Genomic DNA, 19,307 nt, shown 5'->3' with positions numbered 1-19,307 from the left:
TTTATCCCAGAGGCTGATTTCAGAAAAACCTTACTGCACATCTGCAAATCAAAACTGTAGGAGCTTATAGCACCAACTCAGACCTCACTGAGCACCTAAGAGCCTTAGAGGTGTCCAGGATCCTTGGTTGTCTCCAACTCTCTTGCAGTCTAATGAGATTTCTTCTTTACCTTAAATTCATTAAAATATCTTGCCTGGATTTCAGGAAAACAGACCTTAAGAAAAACCTATAAATTACTTCAATGCAATTTCTTGCAGCCTAGCAAAGGTGGGCTTCAGAATGACCCACCTGACCCACAAGCAGAGCCAAAATTGTCTTTGTGCCACCATGAACAGGAGCCCTGGTATTACAATAAGGTGACCAAGCTGGCTGGCTGAGCCAGAGATTTCACTCTTTGAGGAGAAAGAAATAGGATCATTTTCTGCCTTGGGCGCTCGCCGGCTCCCCACTTAGCCCTCCTCAGCAGGGTCTTTGCTTATTGATTGCACTCACCGAAGCACTAACAACTGTGCTGGTCTGGTAACGCACAGGATAAAATGGCCCTGCAACAACAGCACCTCTACCCATGACAAGCAGGGCTGCCCCTCCAGGAGGGATAGTTTCTCCTTTCCACACATGGTAACTCTCCATGAAGCCTTGCATCTCAACCAGCCTCCTGTGGGGAACCTCTGACAAAGGGCAGAAGACACACCAAGGGACAACTGGGAGGAAAATCCTGCTCCATCGTCATAGATGCACCGAGCTGAAATGACCTGCCACAAATCCATCCCATTGCTGAGGTGGAACTGGACAGACAAGTGTCCGGGATACGAAGCAGTGGGGTCTGACTCACTGTGCCGTAAGTAATTCTGGCAGTGCTTCAGCAAAGCCCCATGCACCCTGTTCCTGTCCTCACCTCCTCACTCTTGGCCTGGGCTCGTGTCATTGGTCCAGCAGACATTGCGAGAAGGGGCAGGGAACAACCCCTCACTCCAAATGAGATACGCAGAAAACAGTGCACACCCTCTGCACCCCCTCACTCCTCCTCTTCTGGGTAGTCTGTCTAACCTGGGCTCTCATTTCCTAATGCTTAGGCAAGGGTATAGCTTTACACAACTGCTGTGAGAGGCAGCAGTAGCTGCGTGAACAAAGCTATTCATGGTAAGACACATGCAGGTCAGGTAGGTCTTCAGGGACCCAGTCCCACACTCAGAGACATCCACTGGTCTAGTAGAGAGATGGATGGACATGATGCAGGAGAACCAACTTGTCTGTTCTTAGCCATGCCGCAGACCTGCCGTGGCCACCTAAGAGAGGTCCCATCACCCCTGGTTTCTCTCCTAAGACACCTCTGCTACCAAAAGCATGTGGCCATGTTATAGAGACTGTGGGCAGAGGCAGGAGCTGGCAAGACAGGCACGGCTGCATAACAATGTGCTTAAATGCCTAGACTTTAATTTATTTTTAAGAAGCCAACAAATTCACCCACGTAATGCATGGCAGCTTGTGTTGTGCAGTCCTTCCTACAGCGTTCACCCACCCCAACAAAAAAGCAACGCAGCAGACTGAGAACCTCAAAATCCCACTGCATTGTACAGTGGCAGGGATGGTCACTACCCTCTGTGGGAAACCCAAATGTGATGGAATTAATAATTAATAGGATCAAAATAGACTAACAAAACTAGTTAATAATCAACCATACAAAACCCTTAAGGTCTTCTGGGAAGGAAAAGCCCAAGACGACACTACTGCAGTCCCATGCAAACTCAATACTGAATGGTTCCTTCACTGAAGAATTTGTTTATGGTATTTGCCCTGTAGCTATCGCAGCTTCCCCCCCTCAATCTCCTCTCTGAAATCTGAGCACAGCTGCCATGTGTACCTGTGCCACCACTACCATAGTCATTTGCTTTCAATGGATGGTGGGAGGAAGAAATGGAGTCCCCTGTTCCTCCTTTCCTACGAGATTTTCCAGTTCAACCTGAGCCACCAAGGTTGAGCATAGACCTTTGGGGTAAGATAAAGCTTCATGCCCTGAGATATGGTTAGCAGCTGACGTGTCCACACATAAGGCAGAGGAGGCTCCAGCTCTCCCACTTACGTGGTCAGCCATACACCGGGCTAACAGGAGCAAACAGTTTATTTTTGTCATTAAGAATAACTTTGAGTATGTAAGAAGGGACTGCTCTACAGTAATAAGCAAGTCAACTCTGCCACCGCGCTCTGCACACATTAGTGGGTCACGGGAACAAGCACCGCCTTGGTCACTGCCAAGCGGCTGGTACCAACCTGCATGAGGTGATCAAAACCGACTTAATCCAGCTGAAGAAACTGAAATTTGCTGCTGCTCCTACAGGGAAAAGGCACGAGAAGTCAGTATGCTGCTAATTCTCTCATAATAGCATTACGCCATTGAATTTTTGCATAAATCTCAAACCAACATGCTTGTTATTAGCCTTCAGTATACAAAGATTTTGCTATGGTGAGAACACTCCTGCAGCCTCCCCAAACTGCAGCTTTTAAATGAGTGTCAAGAAACTTAACCCAAATTTCCCACAGAGAACAGCCGTCCTTTCCTGACTGCTCTGTGATGATGTGCTCTCGGGAGCCATGTTAGTTACGAAGCCCACAGACAGCATCAGGGTGCAACCTCCTAAAGATGTCATCACTAGAGAGGAGCCGCCACATCCATCCCACCCCTGGCACTGCAGCCCGGTGGGACCCTTTGCCAGGAGCTGGCTGACTGACTGCTTGTGAAAACCCCAGTAAAGCAGCGAGCAAAGCACAGACACGTGCTGCAGTACCTTTTCCTCCCTGGATTGCGAAGCTTATTCCCAATGAAGGGATGGGGAGACAGGAGGAGCCATTCAACTGACCTCAGCCAGGGTGGCCATGGTCTCACCATTCATTCCCTCCCACCTGATCCCATGGAGAGCTGGCTTAGCTTATTACACCAACACCAATTCTTTCTGAGTTCTCTGTAGAACGGGTTTCCTGCACTGGCTCACTGCAAGGGCAGGGAAGTGCCAGAGCTGGCAGCAGCAGAAGTTTGTGGTGAGAGACAGGGAGGAGAACAGGAGCGCCTGCTGGATTTGGCTTAGGCTGTTGGGCAGAAAAAGAGAGGAGAAGGGACTTATTGAAATCCCAGAGCATTTCTGCTCCCAAGGTCTTCATCTATCCCTTAATGCAGAGCACCTCTCCAGCCAATGTCTCCCATCCTTTCTAGACAGAAGGGTCGTTCAGTCTTTTGGAGAAGAAACTCGTTGATCATTGGATGCCATGTGGCTGCACAGTAATGTTCACTCACAGCCAAATAAAAATCAGGCTGAACTTTGAGTGTTCATTTCTGACTTTTTCTTTGCCGTGAGTTGTTTTACTGTATGCATGGGAATGGATGTGCAAAGGAAACCAAGAAAAAAATGTCTAATTATGCTGCCATTCCTCAGATCACCTTCCAAAATCCTCTACACACTGAGAAATTATTTTTAAAGTAATTTTTGGTAAATATTTCAAAAGCAGATGACAGAGATATAACATAGTGAATATACAAAAGCAAACTCCAAAGCCTGAAAACCTTATTGATGTTTTGTTTAATATATGCTTAATATATTAAAAAATCTGTTAAAACTTAGATATATTTCAAAAGATACAAATTAGCAAGTACTATCCACAATCTCTGCTCTTTTCTACTATCCCATACAGTTAAATGGAAAAGAAATCAATTAGAGTATAAAGAGAAGCATTGGTGAGCAATGTTTTGATCGTTACTGAGTGACAACTATTCTTTGGTTTCTCATCATCTGGGTTTCTGAAATCTAGTACCTACTTACCTAGTGTCTAACAATCTTTCATCTAAAGAAACCTCGGTAGCTATTTCTGCATGGCTTAGACAAAATGAACTCAGGTTCTTATGACTTCTCTTATCTTGGCTTCTCATCTTGGTCAAAAAATGACACGTACACACGTGCAGGTGCTTATGCATGTATGCACCTATGTATGTATTGATGCATAAATACGCAAGTACGTGCACACAGCGCGCATATCAGACTCTCCCTTCAGAGACACAGACCAATGCACACCCCTCCTGTGGCCATGCCAAGGAGCTGTAGGCTGTCAGGAGCTGCTTTCTGAATGTGCTTCGCTCTTTAATTTTGAACTTGTTTAAGCCGATCACATGCACAGACTTTTCTAATGCCCTCTGCCTAAGAGTATTTTCCCAGATTACGTTCCCAACATATTCAACCTGTTTAGTTATGGAATCAAAAGGTTCTCTTGTTCTGCAGTTATGAATGCTGAGATTTAATGAGATACTTGTCATAATTCCCATTTTCATTAAAGTTTTCTCAGGTGGGTTTAGATTGATTAATTAAGTTTATTAAAATGCATTTATGGCAGATTTTTCTCATTGCTGTGATACATTTACAATCTGCCATCCCTGTTAAGTGTTAGTATTAGTATCTGGTTTTGCCATTTAAAGTACAATATATTGAAGTAATAAGCACAATGTTCAAACCATCAAACTCATGCTAGTTGCAGTTAGAATCCAATATAAAATTAAAGAGCCAGAGAGAAAAATGTATTAAAACTAGCAACAAAACCAAACTTCAGCATTCACTGTCACCTGCATATTAAACACAAGAGCTTTGATTCCTAATTCATTTAAATTAAAGCTTAATGGATTTTTAAACGATTTAATAATACAAAAGAAAAAAATACTCACCGAGGGGGAGTCCTGGGCTCACTTGGCCAATGTAGAAATACAGAATAACTGCTGCACCCAGGCTGACGAGGGTGTAGATCCACTGAATGACAAACATTATGATGAGGGACATAATCGCCTGTTGGGAAGACGAGGTTTGGGGTTACCCCAGAGTCCATGAGATAACATGTTGATGACAAGCTGACAGTCCTTTTTCTGCAAAGCCCACCAGCTCCGTTGACCTCCTTGCAGTACCCAGGAATGACTATTCACCTTCAGACACAGCCTCACCCCAGGTCAACAACTTGTTCTTCAGCCTTGCAAGATGAGCATGCTTTGCAACTCTAGCAAAAACTCTTTAAAAACTGGCAGTGCTGGAACTTTCAAATTGTTATGAGAGCATAAGTAAACAATTTTTGTGTGTTTTTTTCCAAGAAATTCTGAATCTTGGCTTTAAATTAATGGAAAAACAGTGCTTTGATGAATCTCCGCACCTTCAGCTTTCTCAGGGACCTCTCAGAAGCATTGTGTGTGAGACGGGCACAGCCAGGACCCAGAACGCAGCCATTCAGCATTATCTTAATGAGTGTTTCCTTTTAGGTGTCTCCCTCCTAATGGTGCCCCAGGATGGGGACACAACAGAGCATCTACTTGCCCAAGACCTGCTGCACAGCCCAGGTCCTGCCCATGGAGGATCAACACCAGCCACAACCTTGTGAGTGGATGGATGCTCCCGGGCATTGGTGGCTGAGGACAGCGGTGCAGCAGGACCCCTGGGGAACCATGTCATCTCCTGCCTGCAAAACACTCCACGGTGCATGGCTTTTGGCCAGATATAGAGCATTTCCACCCAGTGTTACCTGAAAAGATTTGGGTATGGCATGGCTGAAGTTTCTTGGTAATTAAGTTCCCACATTATCGGGAGCTTCATTTGGTCTCACTGTTAAAAGAAGGGACAGCGCAGGTTTACAGCATCTCTTCAGCAGCATGAGGTAGCTTTCAGTGAGCTACCTTGAGTCCTAGAGGCAGTGTAGACCTCAGGTCTCTGCCTGGCCTACTCCAAGAGGAGTATCCAGAGGCTCACCAGCTCAGAAGGCAGATTTGGCTCAAGGGACATATGAACGGGGGCAGGGTAGCATCTTCATGGATGAGGGTAGGAGCAGCAAGGGGCAGCATGCAAAGAAAGACCTGCATGAGTCCAGACTGACACAATTGGTGAAGCTCAAAGAGAGAGGGCAGAGGGGAAAGGAGCCAGGATGAAGCATCTGATTTTTGCTTCTGTGATTTTATTTTGCATCACTGATCCTTTCTCAGCTCTGCTGCAACCTCCTCCCAAGTCTGACAATTGACAGGAAGCCAAATCTGCTTTAATGAGCACGTCAGTCATCTCTCTAAGCAAATTCCGCCACGAAGGCAGGGAGCTGACTGCTCCGTGATGATGTGCTCTCGGGAGCCATGTTAGTTACGAAGCCCACAGACAGCATCAGGGTGCAACCTCCTAAAGATGTCATCACTAGAGAGGAGCCTCCACATCCATCCCACCCCTGGCACTGCAGCCCGGTGGGACCCTTTGCCAGGAGCTGGCTGCTGGCAGCAGCAGCAGTGAATTTGAAAAGTAGGTGTCAAACTGCATCTGAGGATTAAACTAAAAGGGTTCGGTGTGTTGTTCGAGTGGGTTTGTTACATTTTATACACATCTGTGAAATCCCCATCCAAGCAGCAAAGCCATATGAGTCATTCATTATGCATATCTGACCCTTCCTCTGTCATCTGCCCATTAATCCGTCTTTGCAAGATGCATTTAAATGTCCTAAACTCCTCAGCAGTGTGAGACAGAAGCTATTGAAAAGTTATTTATTCTTTAAAGTAACATGCTGGAGGAATGCTCCACGTTCCTCCCTCAGAAGGTGGAATTTCACAGCCAGGCTGCTGTTATCAGGAGGTCACACTGAAAAAAACCCCACCCCAAGCTTGCAGAAACTGGGTCATAAATAAAAGCAACACAGCTTTGGAGCTGATGTCTCACTCCATCCCAGGGCAAGAAAAAGCAGGCTGGGACACAGAGAAAAGAGGGGACACTGATTTTTTTCCCAGCCAGCCATGCATCTCTAAAGACCTAAGATGCCAGACTTTGAATCTGCATCTTTTTGGTTTAAGTTGGGTTTTGTTTTGGTGTTTTTGGGGGGTTTGGTTTGGTTTTTTGCTGTTGTTGTTTTACTTAATATGCCAAGTGGCCTTCCCTGAATTTGAACTGCTGGATGCATGGTACTTTGAGTACTTCATTCAGGTGACCTGGAATACTAAAATCAAAAACCATTTTGAAGCCCTGGAGTGTATTTACACTGCAGTAGTGATGAATTTCCTTCTGTTTTCTACAATCACAAACAAGTGCTCAAAATAAAAGAAAATTACTCACACCAGCAAAGGAAACCCAGTGATTGCAGAATTTGGAGTAGACGGATTCCGGTATTTGCTGAATTCCCAGCTCTGGATTTTGTTGCTTTACAGATGACTCTACAGAAAAAAAAAATTTAAAAAGGAGACATTAGAAAGGATCTACACTGTGGGTTTTTTTTCTCCTACTTTACACTACCAGATTCCAGAAAACCAAAGCAGAAGTTCTAGCTGACAGCTGGGGATCTCAGAGCTAAACTGAAACCTCTAAAATTAAAACAAAAAAAAAAAGTTGCCAGACATGGTGCTGAGCCCATTTGAAGGCCACATCCCCCTGTCTCTGCCTCAGTTTCCCTGCTTGTGAAAAAAGAGAAATAATACATTTCTCCTTCAGAGGGGTTTATGAAGCTTAATTGACTAATGCCGATAAAACACTACAGCACTGAGATGACAAACTCGAAGCAAACACACAGTATCAAATGCCCACATCACCAACACAACAAATTCAGACTCTTAGCTGTGGATGTTGAATTAAAGGCTCAACCTGGAGCATGGGGACCACTGCATTCTGATAGCCTGAGTTTTAGAATCACACGGTTCCATCCCTCCTATCCCACACCAGGATGAAGTAAACCCCAAGATACACTGAAAACCTTTTTAATGTACAGTGTTAAGCATGCATGTGTAGAGTACATAGTAAACAACCCTACACTATATATAGTCCTGCCTGCTTTCCTGTGATTAATCTTCCATAGGAAATTGGATTGGAACTTCTCCTTTGATGCACTGTCATTAACTCTACCCTCACCTGGAAGAAATTATACTATTGCTATGAATCACCAAGTGACAGCCCCGTATAAAGCTAGTTTCATGCCTGCCTTCAGGAAAGCACCAGGAGGACCAAAGTTATAAACCATTCCCCTGTGAGCATGGAGATGTTCATCTCCTACAGCCCTTACCTTCTCCCTTCTGGCTGGGGAGCGCAGGCACTTCACTGCAGAGCTGCTGCCCCAGCTCCAGCAGCCCAGGTGTCCCCTGGGCATCCACAGCAGGTGATGAGCACGGACCTGCGTCACTCCGACAGCCCTGCTCAGCCAGGTCCTGCCAGCTCTCATTGTGGGGCTCCGCAGTATCATCCGAGTCGTACTGAGCCAGGGGAGCATCATGATGGAGATCCAGGAGAAAGCTGTCTTGTAATGTCTGCTTGGCTGGCTTCTTTGCCTTCTTTTGTTTGACCTTTTGGGTTAAATTCTCAGTTCCTCCTTTTTTGCAGGTACCTGGTTCACTAAGAAATGGTTTAAAAAGTTGGTCCATGTCTTTTGTGAATTCCAGCAAGGTGCCATTTGATCTGCTTTGAATTACTCCATCTGCCGCATGGCTGGAGGGCTTGCTGAAAATTAAAGGCTGGGAAGCGTGAGCAGGTCTAACGTTTTCCATCTGGGTCTCTTCAGGTTTCTGCTGAAAGTTGTAGCTCAAGGAGATCGAGAAATAGGAATAATCTACAGCAATATATGTCAACATGAAGTTGATGGTGACTATGGGAGCAAGAATGTTCACTTGCCCAGTGAAGACGAAAGCCATGGTGATGAGACTTGTTAAGCAAATTGCAGCCACTGGAGTCTTGTTGGGTCCTTTCTAGTGCATAAATAAAACAAACTTACATTTAAATTAATAACCATGAGCCTCGCCATGATTCCCCACTTGCTCAGCTGCCACGGGTGGTTACCTGGGTGGTATACAGTACCCCCTTAGTCGTGAAATACACACATGCACGTGCAAGGAGAGGCTCACTGGCTTAGTAAATTAAAGAATAGGCCGGTAGCCAAAAGCTGCTGAGCTCCCACCTCACCTCTGAGTCTTACTCAAGCTTTGTCTTTGGAAAATTCATACACTCTCACTCTTTATCTCCGTGGTAAAACAATGTCATTAAAGCAGCAATAAACTTTCAGAGAGATTTGTGGGGCTTATGGGAAGCCTGGCAATAAAATGTGTTAGAGTTAACTGTTCGTCTCTAATTTCTCTACAGGACTCTGCATCACTGCCTACCCAAAATGCTCCCGCATGCTGCCATTAGAAAGGCTTCAACTGCCAGACACAGTCAAGGAATCCCTGCCTGCATGGAGCAGTGCCACCCTCACATCAGCAGCTTCTGTCCCTGCCCTGATGCAAGGCTGAGCTAAATCCATGCTCTTCTGAGCCTCTGCACTTGGGGTTTCCCTCCTTTCATCCCCCCAAGCTGCATCTGCCCAGCGGCAGGAGAAAGAAGCAGAGAGGTTAGGCAGCCGAGGATGCTGGAGGATGGGAGTCAGTCCCCAGCGATGCTGGGCATCGTCAGGAAGGCAGCCAGCCAGGAGAAACACCGCCTGCTCTTCTCCTTTGGAGTGGTGTGAAGGCAGGGAGAGGAGGAGAAGAGAGTCTTGCCATTTTGGTACCCAAGAAGCCTGTGCAGGCTGTGTAAAGACCTTGCTGGAAAATATCTTACAAAATATCTTGGGCTTTCACTTACTGCATGTGCTTCTTTAATAAATACACAGCTCAAATGGAAACTATTTCTATTCTTTCACTCTTATTTATTAACAGAAAAGGGGACCAGTTCTGGACCTTACACCTTTCCACAATGAAACAGAAGTGTGTGTCAGGGACAAAGGTACATGGTTCTCAGAACGCATCTTTAGTATCAGAAAGACGTACTGAGATGGGGAACAGATAGGACAACCTCAGGATGCCTCTGGCTTGGGTTTAACTCCACAGAAAACACTCGTGTCCTTCCCATCACCTGGAGTTACAGCGCCTTCTTCAGCCACGGAAGAGAACTGATGTGAAACAGATTGGTAAGGGCAAACTAAATTTATTAACTTTCCATAAACCAAATCTAGACAATTTTCAAGGTGGCAGACAGAAAGAAGGGAGAAAAGTGGTCTGCCTTTGATTTCTCACCTCTTTTTGAGCCCTTCTCATCATGGCACTCTGCCCGGACACAGTTCAGAGCAGATAATTTGACAGAAAGACAGAAAACTAGCAGATAAGAGAGGGAATCGACTTCATAGTCAACTTTGCTTGCTAAATCATGGAGAATTTCACAAGGGCTGCCAAGTGGAGAACAGCACGTTCTGGGATCACCTGACACCTGCCTTCAGGAGCTGGAAGTTTTTGCTGTTGTTATTTTTCCTGCTTCCCCTATAATTATTACTATTTATTATTATTATTACTACTTTAATTTTAGAAAATTATTTTAAGAGATGTAAAAGGATAGAAAATTATTGTATTTATAAAACATTTAAATATTTTACAACAATTATAAATACCAATACTGTAGAATATTTTTCTGTATTTACAAGCTGCTCTGAAGAAGCAAAACATCGTAAGGTTTTTCCAGCAGCTCAGTACAGACAGTTAGGTACTGCAGGTTATTGAGAGTGACAGCATTATTTTCTCCCTGTTTAGAAGAAGGGAATTCCATAAAAAATAGTTTGCTCTGAATGTATAGCCCATGACTACAGAGTCCTTAGTGACTGATACTTTCACTGATCTCAGTAGAACGACTCATGTGAATGAGGATTATTTGTGAGGACAAGGAAAAGGCCTCTTGTCATATTCAAAGCAAGGCTTTGTTTCAAAGCATATCTAATGCTTAGCAGCCCCCTAACTTAACCTTTCAAATCTATTCTTTGTTTTTATTTTCTAGTGTCCAAAAGGCACCTTATCTTACAAAGAAGTGCCCTCTTCTCCAGTGCACACAGACTGAACCCACAGCACCACAACTAGTCACGTACTCAGCTAAGAGGTTACCAAAGAGTATAGGATCCGCTCAAAGAAAATGTGCAGGAAAGAAGAAGAAAGAAAAAGTTAAAAAGATAAAGAGGCAGTTACCATCCGTTTCACCAAGTGCTTGGACAAAACCTTCAGGCCTCTGCCCTGGACAGGAGGGCAGAGAGAGCTAGATACCTTCCTCAGTCATGGTTAGGATCTGCACCAGTGTAGATAACATGTTCACAAAAAAAAAGCCCCCAGGCAAAGTTATATCATAAGCGGCCATTTTACTGGGGACATCCCAAAGAAGCAGGTCTGAGGGCGGGACGGGACTGACGGCAGCCCAAGAAGGGCTGTCTGTGTGCGGGGGCAGGACAGACAGCCCCGGGGCCAGGGTGCAGAGGTAGGTGGGTGAGATGCTGGGGCAAAGGAGGGCTACTCCCACAGGAGGGCTCGGGGCAGAGGTGGTGCAACACAGGGCACAGGCAGGGAAAGGACTGCGGGCAGCTGGGCTCATTTTTTTAAAAAAACCCAGTCATTTCCTGGCTTTTCTGCCCATGCATAGGGGACCAGATCCTGAGCCTTACCCTTGCATTTCATACATCTCCCATCTCACCCTACAGACACATAGAAATCCTGGCTTCTTAAATCACCAGTTTTCCTTCAGGTGAAAGTTTGACAGCAATCTAAGAGAAATGGTGACTAACCCCATGTCCAAGGAAGGTGAGCATGGGAATCACGTTCTCCTGGGCGATGCACTGCAGGATCCTGGGTGCTCCATACAGCCCTCCCATGCAGGACGCCAGAGACGAGATGTATAGCCCTAGCAAAAACAAGAAACCCACCAAGGATACCTGGAGGAAGCGGAGAGAATGCAAAGTTGATTATATTGTTCCTTAAAGACCCCCAAGCAATCTCAAATATGTGTATTTTAAGAGATCACATTTATTTTGAAACATTGCTAAGTGAACAGAGTGAGCCCTGGGAAAGCAGCAATTTAACTGGTCTGTGGTATAAAGTGCAAGTAATTAATACAGGAAAATTATCCCATAAAAGTAATTTAATACTGAACATCCTGTACCGACAGAGCCATTTGACAAGCTCATATCCAAGAAATTCCTTGTCACTTGGAGCAATTGCAGCAAAGCAGCAGCTATTAGATTCCCCTTAAGTAACTGGAAGTGAGTTTATTTCAGGAGAGATCACTTATATACAGGGTACATCATACAGGAAAAACTGCCCAGGCTTCCAACCATCCAAAACAGGAAGACAAACCCCTATGTCCCAGAGGGGAAAACCAATCCTGAAAGAAAATCCACAGTAAAACCAAATCAAAATTGCCACTTAAACAAATGGCATCTCAAAAAACACACTCCGAAGGATATAATACAATGACCTTATTTTCCTGTCTTCAATGAGAAAAGAATTTCCTTTGGCCAACATGAAACTTAAAATAATCTTTAAAGCCACAGTACTAACAAGGCTGGGTTTATTACTGGTTCCTAGTGAGCACCCTTTCAAACAGGGAGCATCTCCTGCAGATGTGGAGGGAAAGGAGGGCAGTTCATGGTCCATCACACAGAAGTGAGGACCGGGGTCCCCCTGCACAGGTCCCCACTGTCAAGAGCTGCAAGCATAGTCAGCATTTCTCAAAAAACCCCACCCAAATACGCAAAACCCCACAATACGAACACTGTGCAAGAAAGCTTTGAAACGGGAGTGCTCCTTGTACCATGGTGTAAGGACGTGGGCAGACAAAGCCAAGGAGACTAAGGTCTAGGGTCACCTGAACCATCCCCAGGTCCTGCAAGACCAGACAAGTCTGGCAGCCAGCAGCCAGCCACAGAGAAAAGCAAGGCACAGGGAGTAACACCAGCACAAAGGGAGGGAGAAAACCCCCACATCTTAGTCCAGATCAATCCTGCCCATGCTCCACTGAAGCGAGCTACTGGAGGTGCAGACAGACATCTGTGGCAGAGAATGTCACCCAATGCAGGTCCCCTGCATCCCATGTCCTTTGCTTCCACTCCTCCTCTTGTGGAAAATAAGGTCTAAATGAACATGGGTCTTCCCAGCTTCTGGCCCCTGTTGAAGTCAGGCAGCACATGCTTTATTAGAAGGAATTACAAAAATTCACATGGCTAAAGATGATTCAAGCTGCATCTGCCTTTTCCTCATCTATGAAATCTGCACACAGCAAAAAGGAGTTTGGGTAAAAAGCCATAAAATGCTTGCTGTTTGGGGAAGGCATGTAAAATTAATGTCGTGGTCCAGAACCATATAGAATTCCTACCACAACATTTATTTTCCCCATGAAAATCCACTTGGCCTGTGAATTCTATCTTGTGGGACAGAAGAAACCTGAGGCAAAGATGAGCAGATATCAGCTTCCATTAGACCAATGGACAGACACTCAGTGGGGAATCTTCCCTTCCTTCTCCTCTAATCCTGACCTGCTCTGAGAAATCCTTGGAAGAAACAATCAGTTGTGGCAGACATCATATATTATTTTAGTTGCCAAAAATGCTTGCATTTAAATGTACTACTTGACATTCAAATCAGGGTTAGAGGGGACGAGTCCTTTTCAGTGAGGCTGATGAAAGGGTTTGCTGGGGGTTTTGAGCATGGGAAGTGTGAATACTTTGTCAGAAATTGGCACTTCAAGCTCATTAGAAGTGAAATTACTGAATCTCATGTTTAAAAGCCAAACAAGTATTGTAAGGGAGAAAAGCAGCCAAGCACTCACTCACCTTTCAGCAACAGAAAGGGAGAGTTAGGATGTATAATGATCTCTCCCCCCTTCCTCTCTCCAAGCAAAGTAATTAAAACCTAAAGCAGCTTGTAATAACTCAAAGAAGCAACATGAATATTGGGATTGCACCATTGTTTTGTTGCATACTGGGGGAAAAAATCCTGGTTTAGCTTTATTTTGGGTTTTGTTTGGGTTTTTATGTTTAATATTATTAAATATCTTCACATTCTTTACTGGGAGATTTTTCATCCCCCCCACCGCTGTGAGAGTTTTGAAGCTAAAACACAGCTTTAATGATCTCTTTCTCTTCAGCTGATTCATTTAAAGCTGATTCTTTTAGTTACTGTACTTTTCACCCACTAAGTCACTGACATACAAAGACGTTGCCTTAAAGAAGGCAGGGTCACTTTTTTCCCCTCAGAGATGATGTTTTACCTCAGCAGGAAGTGGCAGGAGCCCCACCAATAATTTGGAGTTTATTTTGGGGGCTGGAGGAAGTCTAGAGCTACGATTACTTAAAAAGAAAACAAAGCCAGAGTTTCAAATTGATGTTTTAGATTAAAACCATGTTACAAATTAAATAAATGGCAAACACCTCAATTTTACATTAATAACAAGAAACAGTGTCAAATACGGTCAACCCATGATTTAGGATAATGCTGAATAACAGAAAATTAACCCTTCCATATCCCATTTAAAGTAAGACAATGGCACACACCAAAATCTTTTGCTCTCTTTTTGAAAAGGCCTGCAATGACAAGGTTCGTTGCCTGTAACGCTACAAACCTCCCTATGTATATACACTCATGTGGAATGTCTTGAGTTTAATAATCCTATTGCGCGCCCTGCAATTACAGCCTGCCAGATATGGAAATGTAAGCTTTGCTTGACTTAGTAAAGATAAGCAGTGGGGTTCTTTAGAGATTTCAATTTTGTCTAAGCTTTCACCAACGAGAAAGGATACACTGAATAAAATACAACATTTATCATTAGACCACATTAGCATATTTTAGCTCTTAAAGCTATTGCCGGGTGATTATGCCAAGATTCAGCATTACTGGATACGCTGGTGAATGCAAAGCTATTCAAATCAATTGTACACCAGGATTTGCAATGGGGAAATCCCCCTGAATTTCAATGAGGGATGGGTACCCAGATTCCTTAGGCTTTTGGAAAATTCAAGCATTCAGTAAGGCAGATGGCAACCCTAAAGCACCATTATATAAAACCACGCTGGGTTATTCAAACAAGTTACCTTCTCTGCTATCATGAAGTCATAGCGGAGTGACTGACGGGTACAAATGGCTCCCAGCAAAAAAACAAAGACCATGTACAGAAACCACCTGCAGACAAAAAAACAATCAAAAAAAACCAACCTATTTTTTCCAGCAAGACAAGACCATTTAGAATTCTGCCCATTAGTAGAGGCAGGAGACAGTTAAGTACCCACAAGCTGGGTCTTCAATCGCTCTGCATGGGTTGTTCCTGCATGATGTAGCCCCTGGGCTAAATTTAACACCGATCCATGTTACTTACCCACTGCAATGTACCAGGGACAGCTGCAGCATGACCGTATGGTACCCCTAAGGGGAAGCTACCTGCACTCTTGGCATGTGCACGGCGGGGAATAACCCAGACCTGGGGACAGACTTTTTAGTAGGGCCTGTTGCAATAGGACAAGGGGTAATGGTTTTAAACTAAAAGTGAGTAGATTCAGAGTAGATAAAAGGAAGATATTTTTTATGATGAGGGTGGTGAAACACTGGCACAGGTTGCCCAGAGAGGTGGCAGATGCCCCATCCCTGGAAACATTCAAGCTCAGGTTGGACACGGCTCTGAGCAGGCAGGTTGGACTAGATGACCTTTAAAGGTCCCTTCCAACCCAAACCATTCTGTGATTCTGCAGGTACACAGGTCCCCTCATCTGGCAGTAATGTTAAAACATTGCAGCCAGCCTGCTTTACAGCCTCAGCCATGACCCTCCTCTGGTGTCTCTGGCCTTTCCAGTACTCAGGTGGAAGGATAAGCTAGTCTGTCTGCAAAGCCCAGACAGCAGAGATGAGAATGACCATAGTCATCTGTGATACATCTGTGTCCTGTGGAATCCCCTCACTTAAAATAAGCACCAGTTTCAGCAGTAAACTCTCCAAGTTCTGACGATCCTTCCTTTCTGTATGAACCTTGGTATGCAATTAAAAGTAATAATTTCAAAAGCAATTAATAGAAGCAGGCAGGGAAACCTATTGAGGGTTTTTTTCATATGTAACTGTATTTTACCTCTGGAAAGCAGCATTTCCCAGGGTAGAGCACCGCTCAGGGATGCAGGGCTCCTGCATTCCCCTAGCCTTGTATATGGGTAAGTCATCTCACCAGTCTTGGCCCCATTTTTCCAACAATAAATATTTTTTTATATTTTATAGTTTTTTATATTTTCAATTTATATAGAAAGAGAAAGCACTTTGAAATCAAGAGCAATAAGCGACAAAATCACGCACCCCAAGTCTTTGAGAACTTTGCATCCTGCTCTGGAACAGCTGGGCTGCAGCAGCAGGACTGCTCTAGCACCAACATACATCCCATCTGGTGGCGGAAGGACTAATTACATCCGCATTAATGAACCTCTTCTCTAACCCACCCAGAGTAGGTGGTGGTAATGGATGATAATTTGAATGAGAGCCAGACTTCAATTTTCCAGATGGTTGAGTAATAAAAGGTTGATGGGAATATGAAATGGATTGGTGACATCCAGGGCAGTCTCCAAAGAGTAAATTTTCCCCAGTCTATGACTTACGAGGTGCCGATAGCGGCCAGAGACCCCAGAGGGATGTTGGTAGCAGGCTTCTGGAGATCTCCACTCATATTGAACCCAGCCATCACACCTGCATTTTATAGACATAAATGCAATCTAGAGTTAATCTAAGTTATACCATATATAGCACATATTATATATGTAATATAATTCAATCAGTCAGTGAATTGATTGCTTCAGAACAGTAACTATATCACTTCATTGCACTTCCACACACACGAATACTGTCTTCCATCAATTGCTTGGTAAGAAACTGTTTATGTCTCGTGTCTTCAGTAGAAGCAAGCCAAAGAACCCTTTGTCCAGTCTGAACAATGGCGGGGGCGGGGGGAGGGCAGAAAGCAGAAATCCATCTTATCTTAATGCAAACCTCACAGAAGACAATGCTGTCCAATTGTTGAAAAGAAAAAATGCTACCATTCATCACGGCAGTGCATTCAAGCAGGTGGTACTACCCCCACAGACCAGATCCATTACAGGTCTCTGCATTCATGGGGGACAACTGCTGTTACAAAATGGCCTGTCCTGTATGAGTTTAATGACAATCACATGCACATTTAGCAGAGGGAATAACAGTGCTCAGCACGTAGGTGGTACCTTCCAGCCAAGGGATCTGCTTTGGAAGTAGGCATTATCTCTACTTTGCAGATAGGAAAACAGAAGCCCTGAGAGGGCAAGTAATTGTACCAGCGTCACGTAGAAAACATGTGGTAGGACTAAGAATAAAGTACTGAACTGTTATTTTAGGCCAGAGTACAGGGTACTGTACAATCAGGCCAGCCCTTAGCCTAAAAAATTACCATCTAAAGACACAACAAAGGGAAACAGGATGGAGCAAAGGATCTCTATGTTGAGGCTAGGAACCTGAGGTACAAATGGGTTATGAGACTTTGCCCACAGTTGAAGAAGGAGTCATACCAGACTTGGCAAGAAAACACAACTTTTTTCATCAAATTATCCCAACACTTTTCCTAGAAGGCTTCAGACATCTCCTATTAAAAAGGAAAAAAAAAAAATCTGTGATTTAAAATCCTGATGAGAATTTGGACAATTTGAAGGCAAGATAGAAGAGCCTCTTTCAAGGCACTAACTCCTGCCCATCACTGTCTCACCCCTCAGATGTCAGACTAACATCTTCATAAGGACATGTGGGCCAGGTGCCAGCCAGCAGTGCTCATGGGATGGTCCCTGGGAGCTGGGGTGAGATCACCACAAAACAACAATGAGGAGGAGGATGCCAACGCCACAGCGCTCGCAGCATCTGCCAGCCCTGGCAGCAGGGGACCAACTGCGCGTCAGTCTGCCACTCGGCTGCCAAGTCCAGCAGTCAGTCCTCATTTTCAGAGGGCACAAGAATGACAAAGTCAGTCTCTGAGGCTGCAAATCTGAGTGACTACAGCTCTAAATCAGTGACAAACCATTGCATTTTAAAGCTCAAACACTGATTGCTGCTTGGGAGCATTTTCTCCCAAGATGAAGAGGAGACAGGAGCCATGGGACAAATCCCAGGGTAAAGGGGACAAACCCAGCTCAGCTAGATGGGTGCGTCCCCTACAGACCTTCCATGGTCGCTGACAGATTGCCAATAGGGAGCAACAGTTGGGTTGCTAATCGGGGAGCAGGGGCTCATCTCCCTGCTCCATCCCAGGCTTTGCTCCATCTCCCCATCTGCTAGATGGGAATCATAACACTTCCTTCTCCTTGCTGTGCTGTCGTGATGATAGCGTGTTAATGAGCACAAGGCACTCACATGTTGCCAAACATATCAGCTAAGCATCCACAACTTTGTTTATTAATAATATTTCTTCCCTTATCCTCCTTTTTTTTCCCCCCTTGATCATCCCACCCAGCAGTCATTTTTTTCTGTCCTCCTCTCCACCATAGAGCCAGAGCTCCAACAGTCCCCATGGGCTCCTGGCAGTCCTCAGCTCCTGGAAGAGCTGCCTTCCAGACTCAGACCAGATTTCAATCCTTCACACCATGCTGAAAATATTACAAATCAAAATGAGTTCTTAATTTTCTCTTGGAAGACTATTTCATGGACGTACCTCTGAACAGCACTGCTAAAAGCCCATCAACTGGTGCCCAGATAAAACTTCCAAGCACTGTTCAAGCACTGTTCCTTTTAAGCAGCTACACAATAGTCTTAGCTGGAGGTGAAAAAAGTTAGGAAGGCAAAAGTCCATGGAAATGGTCACAAACATCATGCTAAATGAAGCTGCTATGAAGCACTCTTCGGTGAGTTTGCAATTCAGGGGCAAAGCAGAAAGCTGAGAATACTCTGAATTTTTCTTCCAAAGTGAGCAAACTATTGTCAGAAGGACAGCTGTTAATCTCATGTGCCTCTTGGCCAAGTTTCCCAAACATCTGGCACCACATCTACATCTCCCAGCTTCAGCTTGACTCACCTCTTCCTCATCCAAACTCCTACCTCAGCAAAGCGCTGGGGAAACACCAAAATGGCATTTTCTAGACTGAATAAGAAAAAAGTTGAAGACACATGAGTCATCTGTGCAGTGATGACTACACAGCCCAGGCCACCTCCTTGCCTCCCTCTCACAGTCCCATGCATATTCAGGAGCAGCCAGGAGATGACCTGCCAGAGCCCACATAGGTGGGATCTTGAGATCGATGACTGACCTCCTGCCTGGCAGTGACTAGGTGTCAGACCCTGGACAGTGCACATGATTACCTTCTGTCAGGATCCCCAGGAGGTCACCAGAGTCTCACGGCTTCCACTGCCAAAAGGCCAATGACACCACAAAAGGAACCAACATGGATATTCTCAGCCACCGAGGCCAAAGCCAACTCCTCTGTGCTGCAACTATGCCTCAGACCTGACTAGTACAGAAGAATAGACAATCTGGTACTACAGAAGTATGGACGATGATAAAGCCACCTCTCTGCCACCACCCAAAAAGTA

At 44.8% G+C, this 19,307-nt stretch overlaps 1 protein-coding gene across 7 annotated transcripts in view; it reads right to left on the bottom strand.

Moving 5' to 3' along the window:
- SLC12A8 (solute carrier family 12 member 8) overlaps nucleotides 1-19,307 on the bottom strand; it is a 58,771-nt gene that overhangs the window by 672 nt on the left and 38,792 nt on the right. For all 7 annotated transcript variants that reach the window (XM_075093003.1, XM_075093002.1, XM_075092998.1 and 4 more), the window contains 7 exons: nucleotides 16,367-16,454; nucleotides 14,831-14,918; nucleotides 11,531-11,677; nucleotides 8,033-8,708; nucleotides 7,096-7,193; nucleotides 4,701-4,818; nucleotides 2,270-2,330 (listed from right to left, as the gene is read on the bottom strand). In XM_075093003.1, the coding sequence (XP_074949104.1) occupies nucleotides 2,270-2,330; nucleotides 4,701-4,818; nucleotides 7,096-7,193; nucleotides 8,033-8,708; nucleotides 11,531-11,677; nucleotides 14,831-14,918; nucleotides 16,367-16,454 (1,276 nt within the window). The remainder of the gene's footprint in view (nucleotides 1-2,269; nucleotides 2,331-4,700; nucleotides 4,819-7,095; nucleotides 7,194-8,032; nucleotides 8,709-11,530; nucleotides 11,678-14,830; nucleotides 14,919-16,366; nucleotides 16,455-19,307) is intronic.

This window comes from Phalacrocorax aristotelis, chromosome 5 (assembly GCF_949628215.1).
Source record: "Phalacrocorax aristotelis chromosome 5, bGulAri2.1, whole genome shotgun sequence".
NCBI classification, from domain to species: Eukaryota; Metazoa; Chordata; class Aves; order Suliformes; family Phalacrocoracidae; genus Phalacrocorax; species Phalacrocorax aristotelis.
Note: the sequence above shows the minus strand (reverse complement) of the source record. Positions and strands in the feature narration are given on the sequence as shown.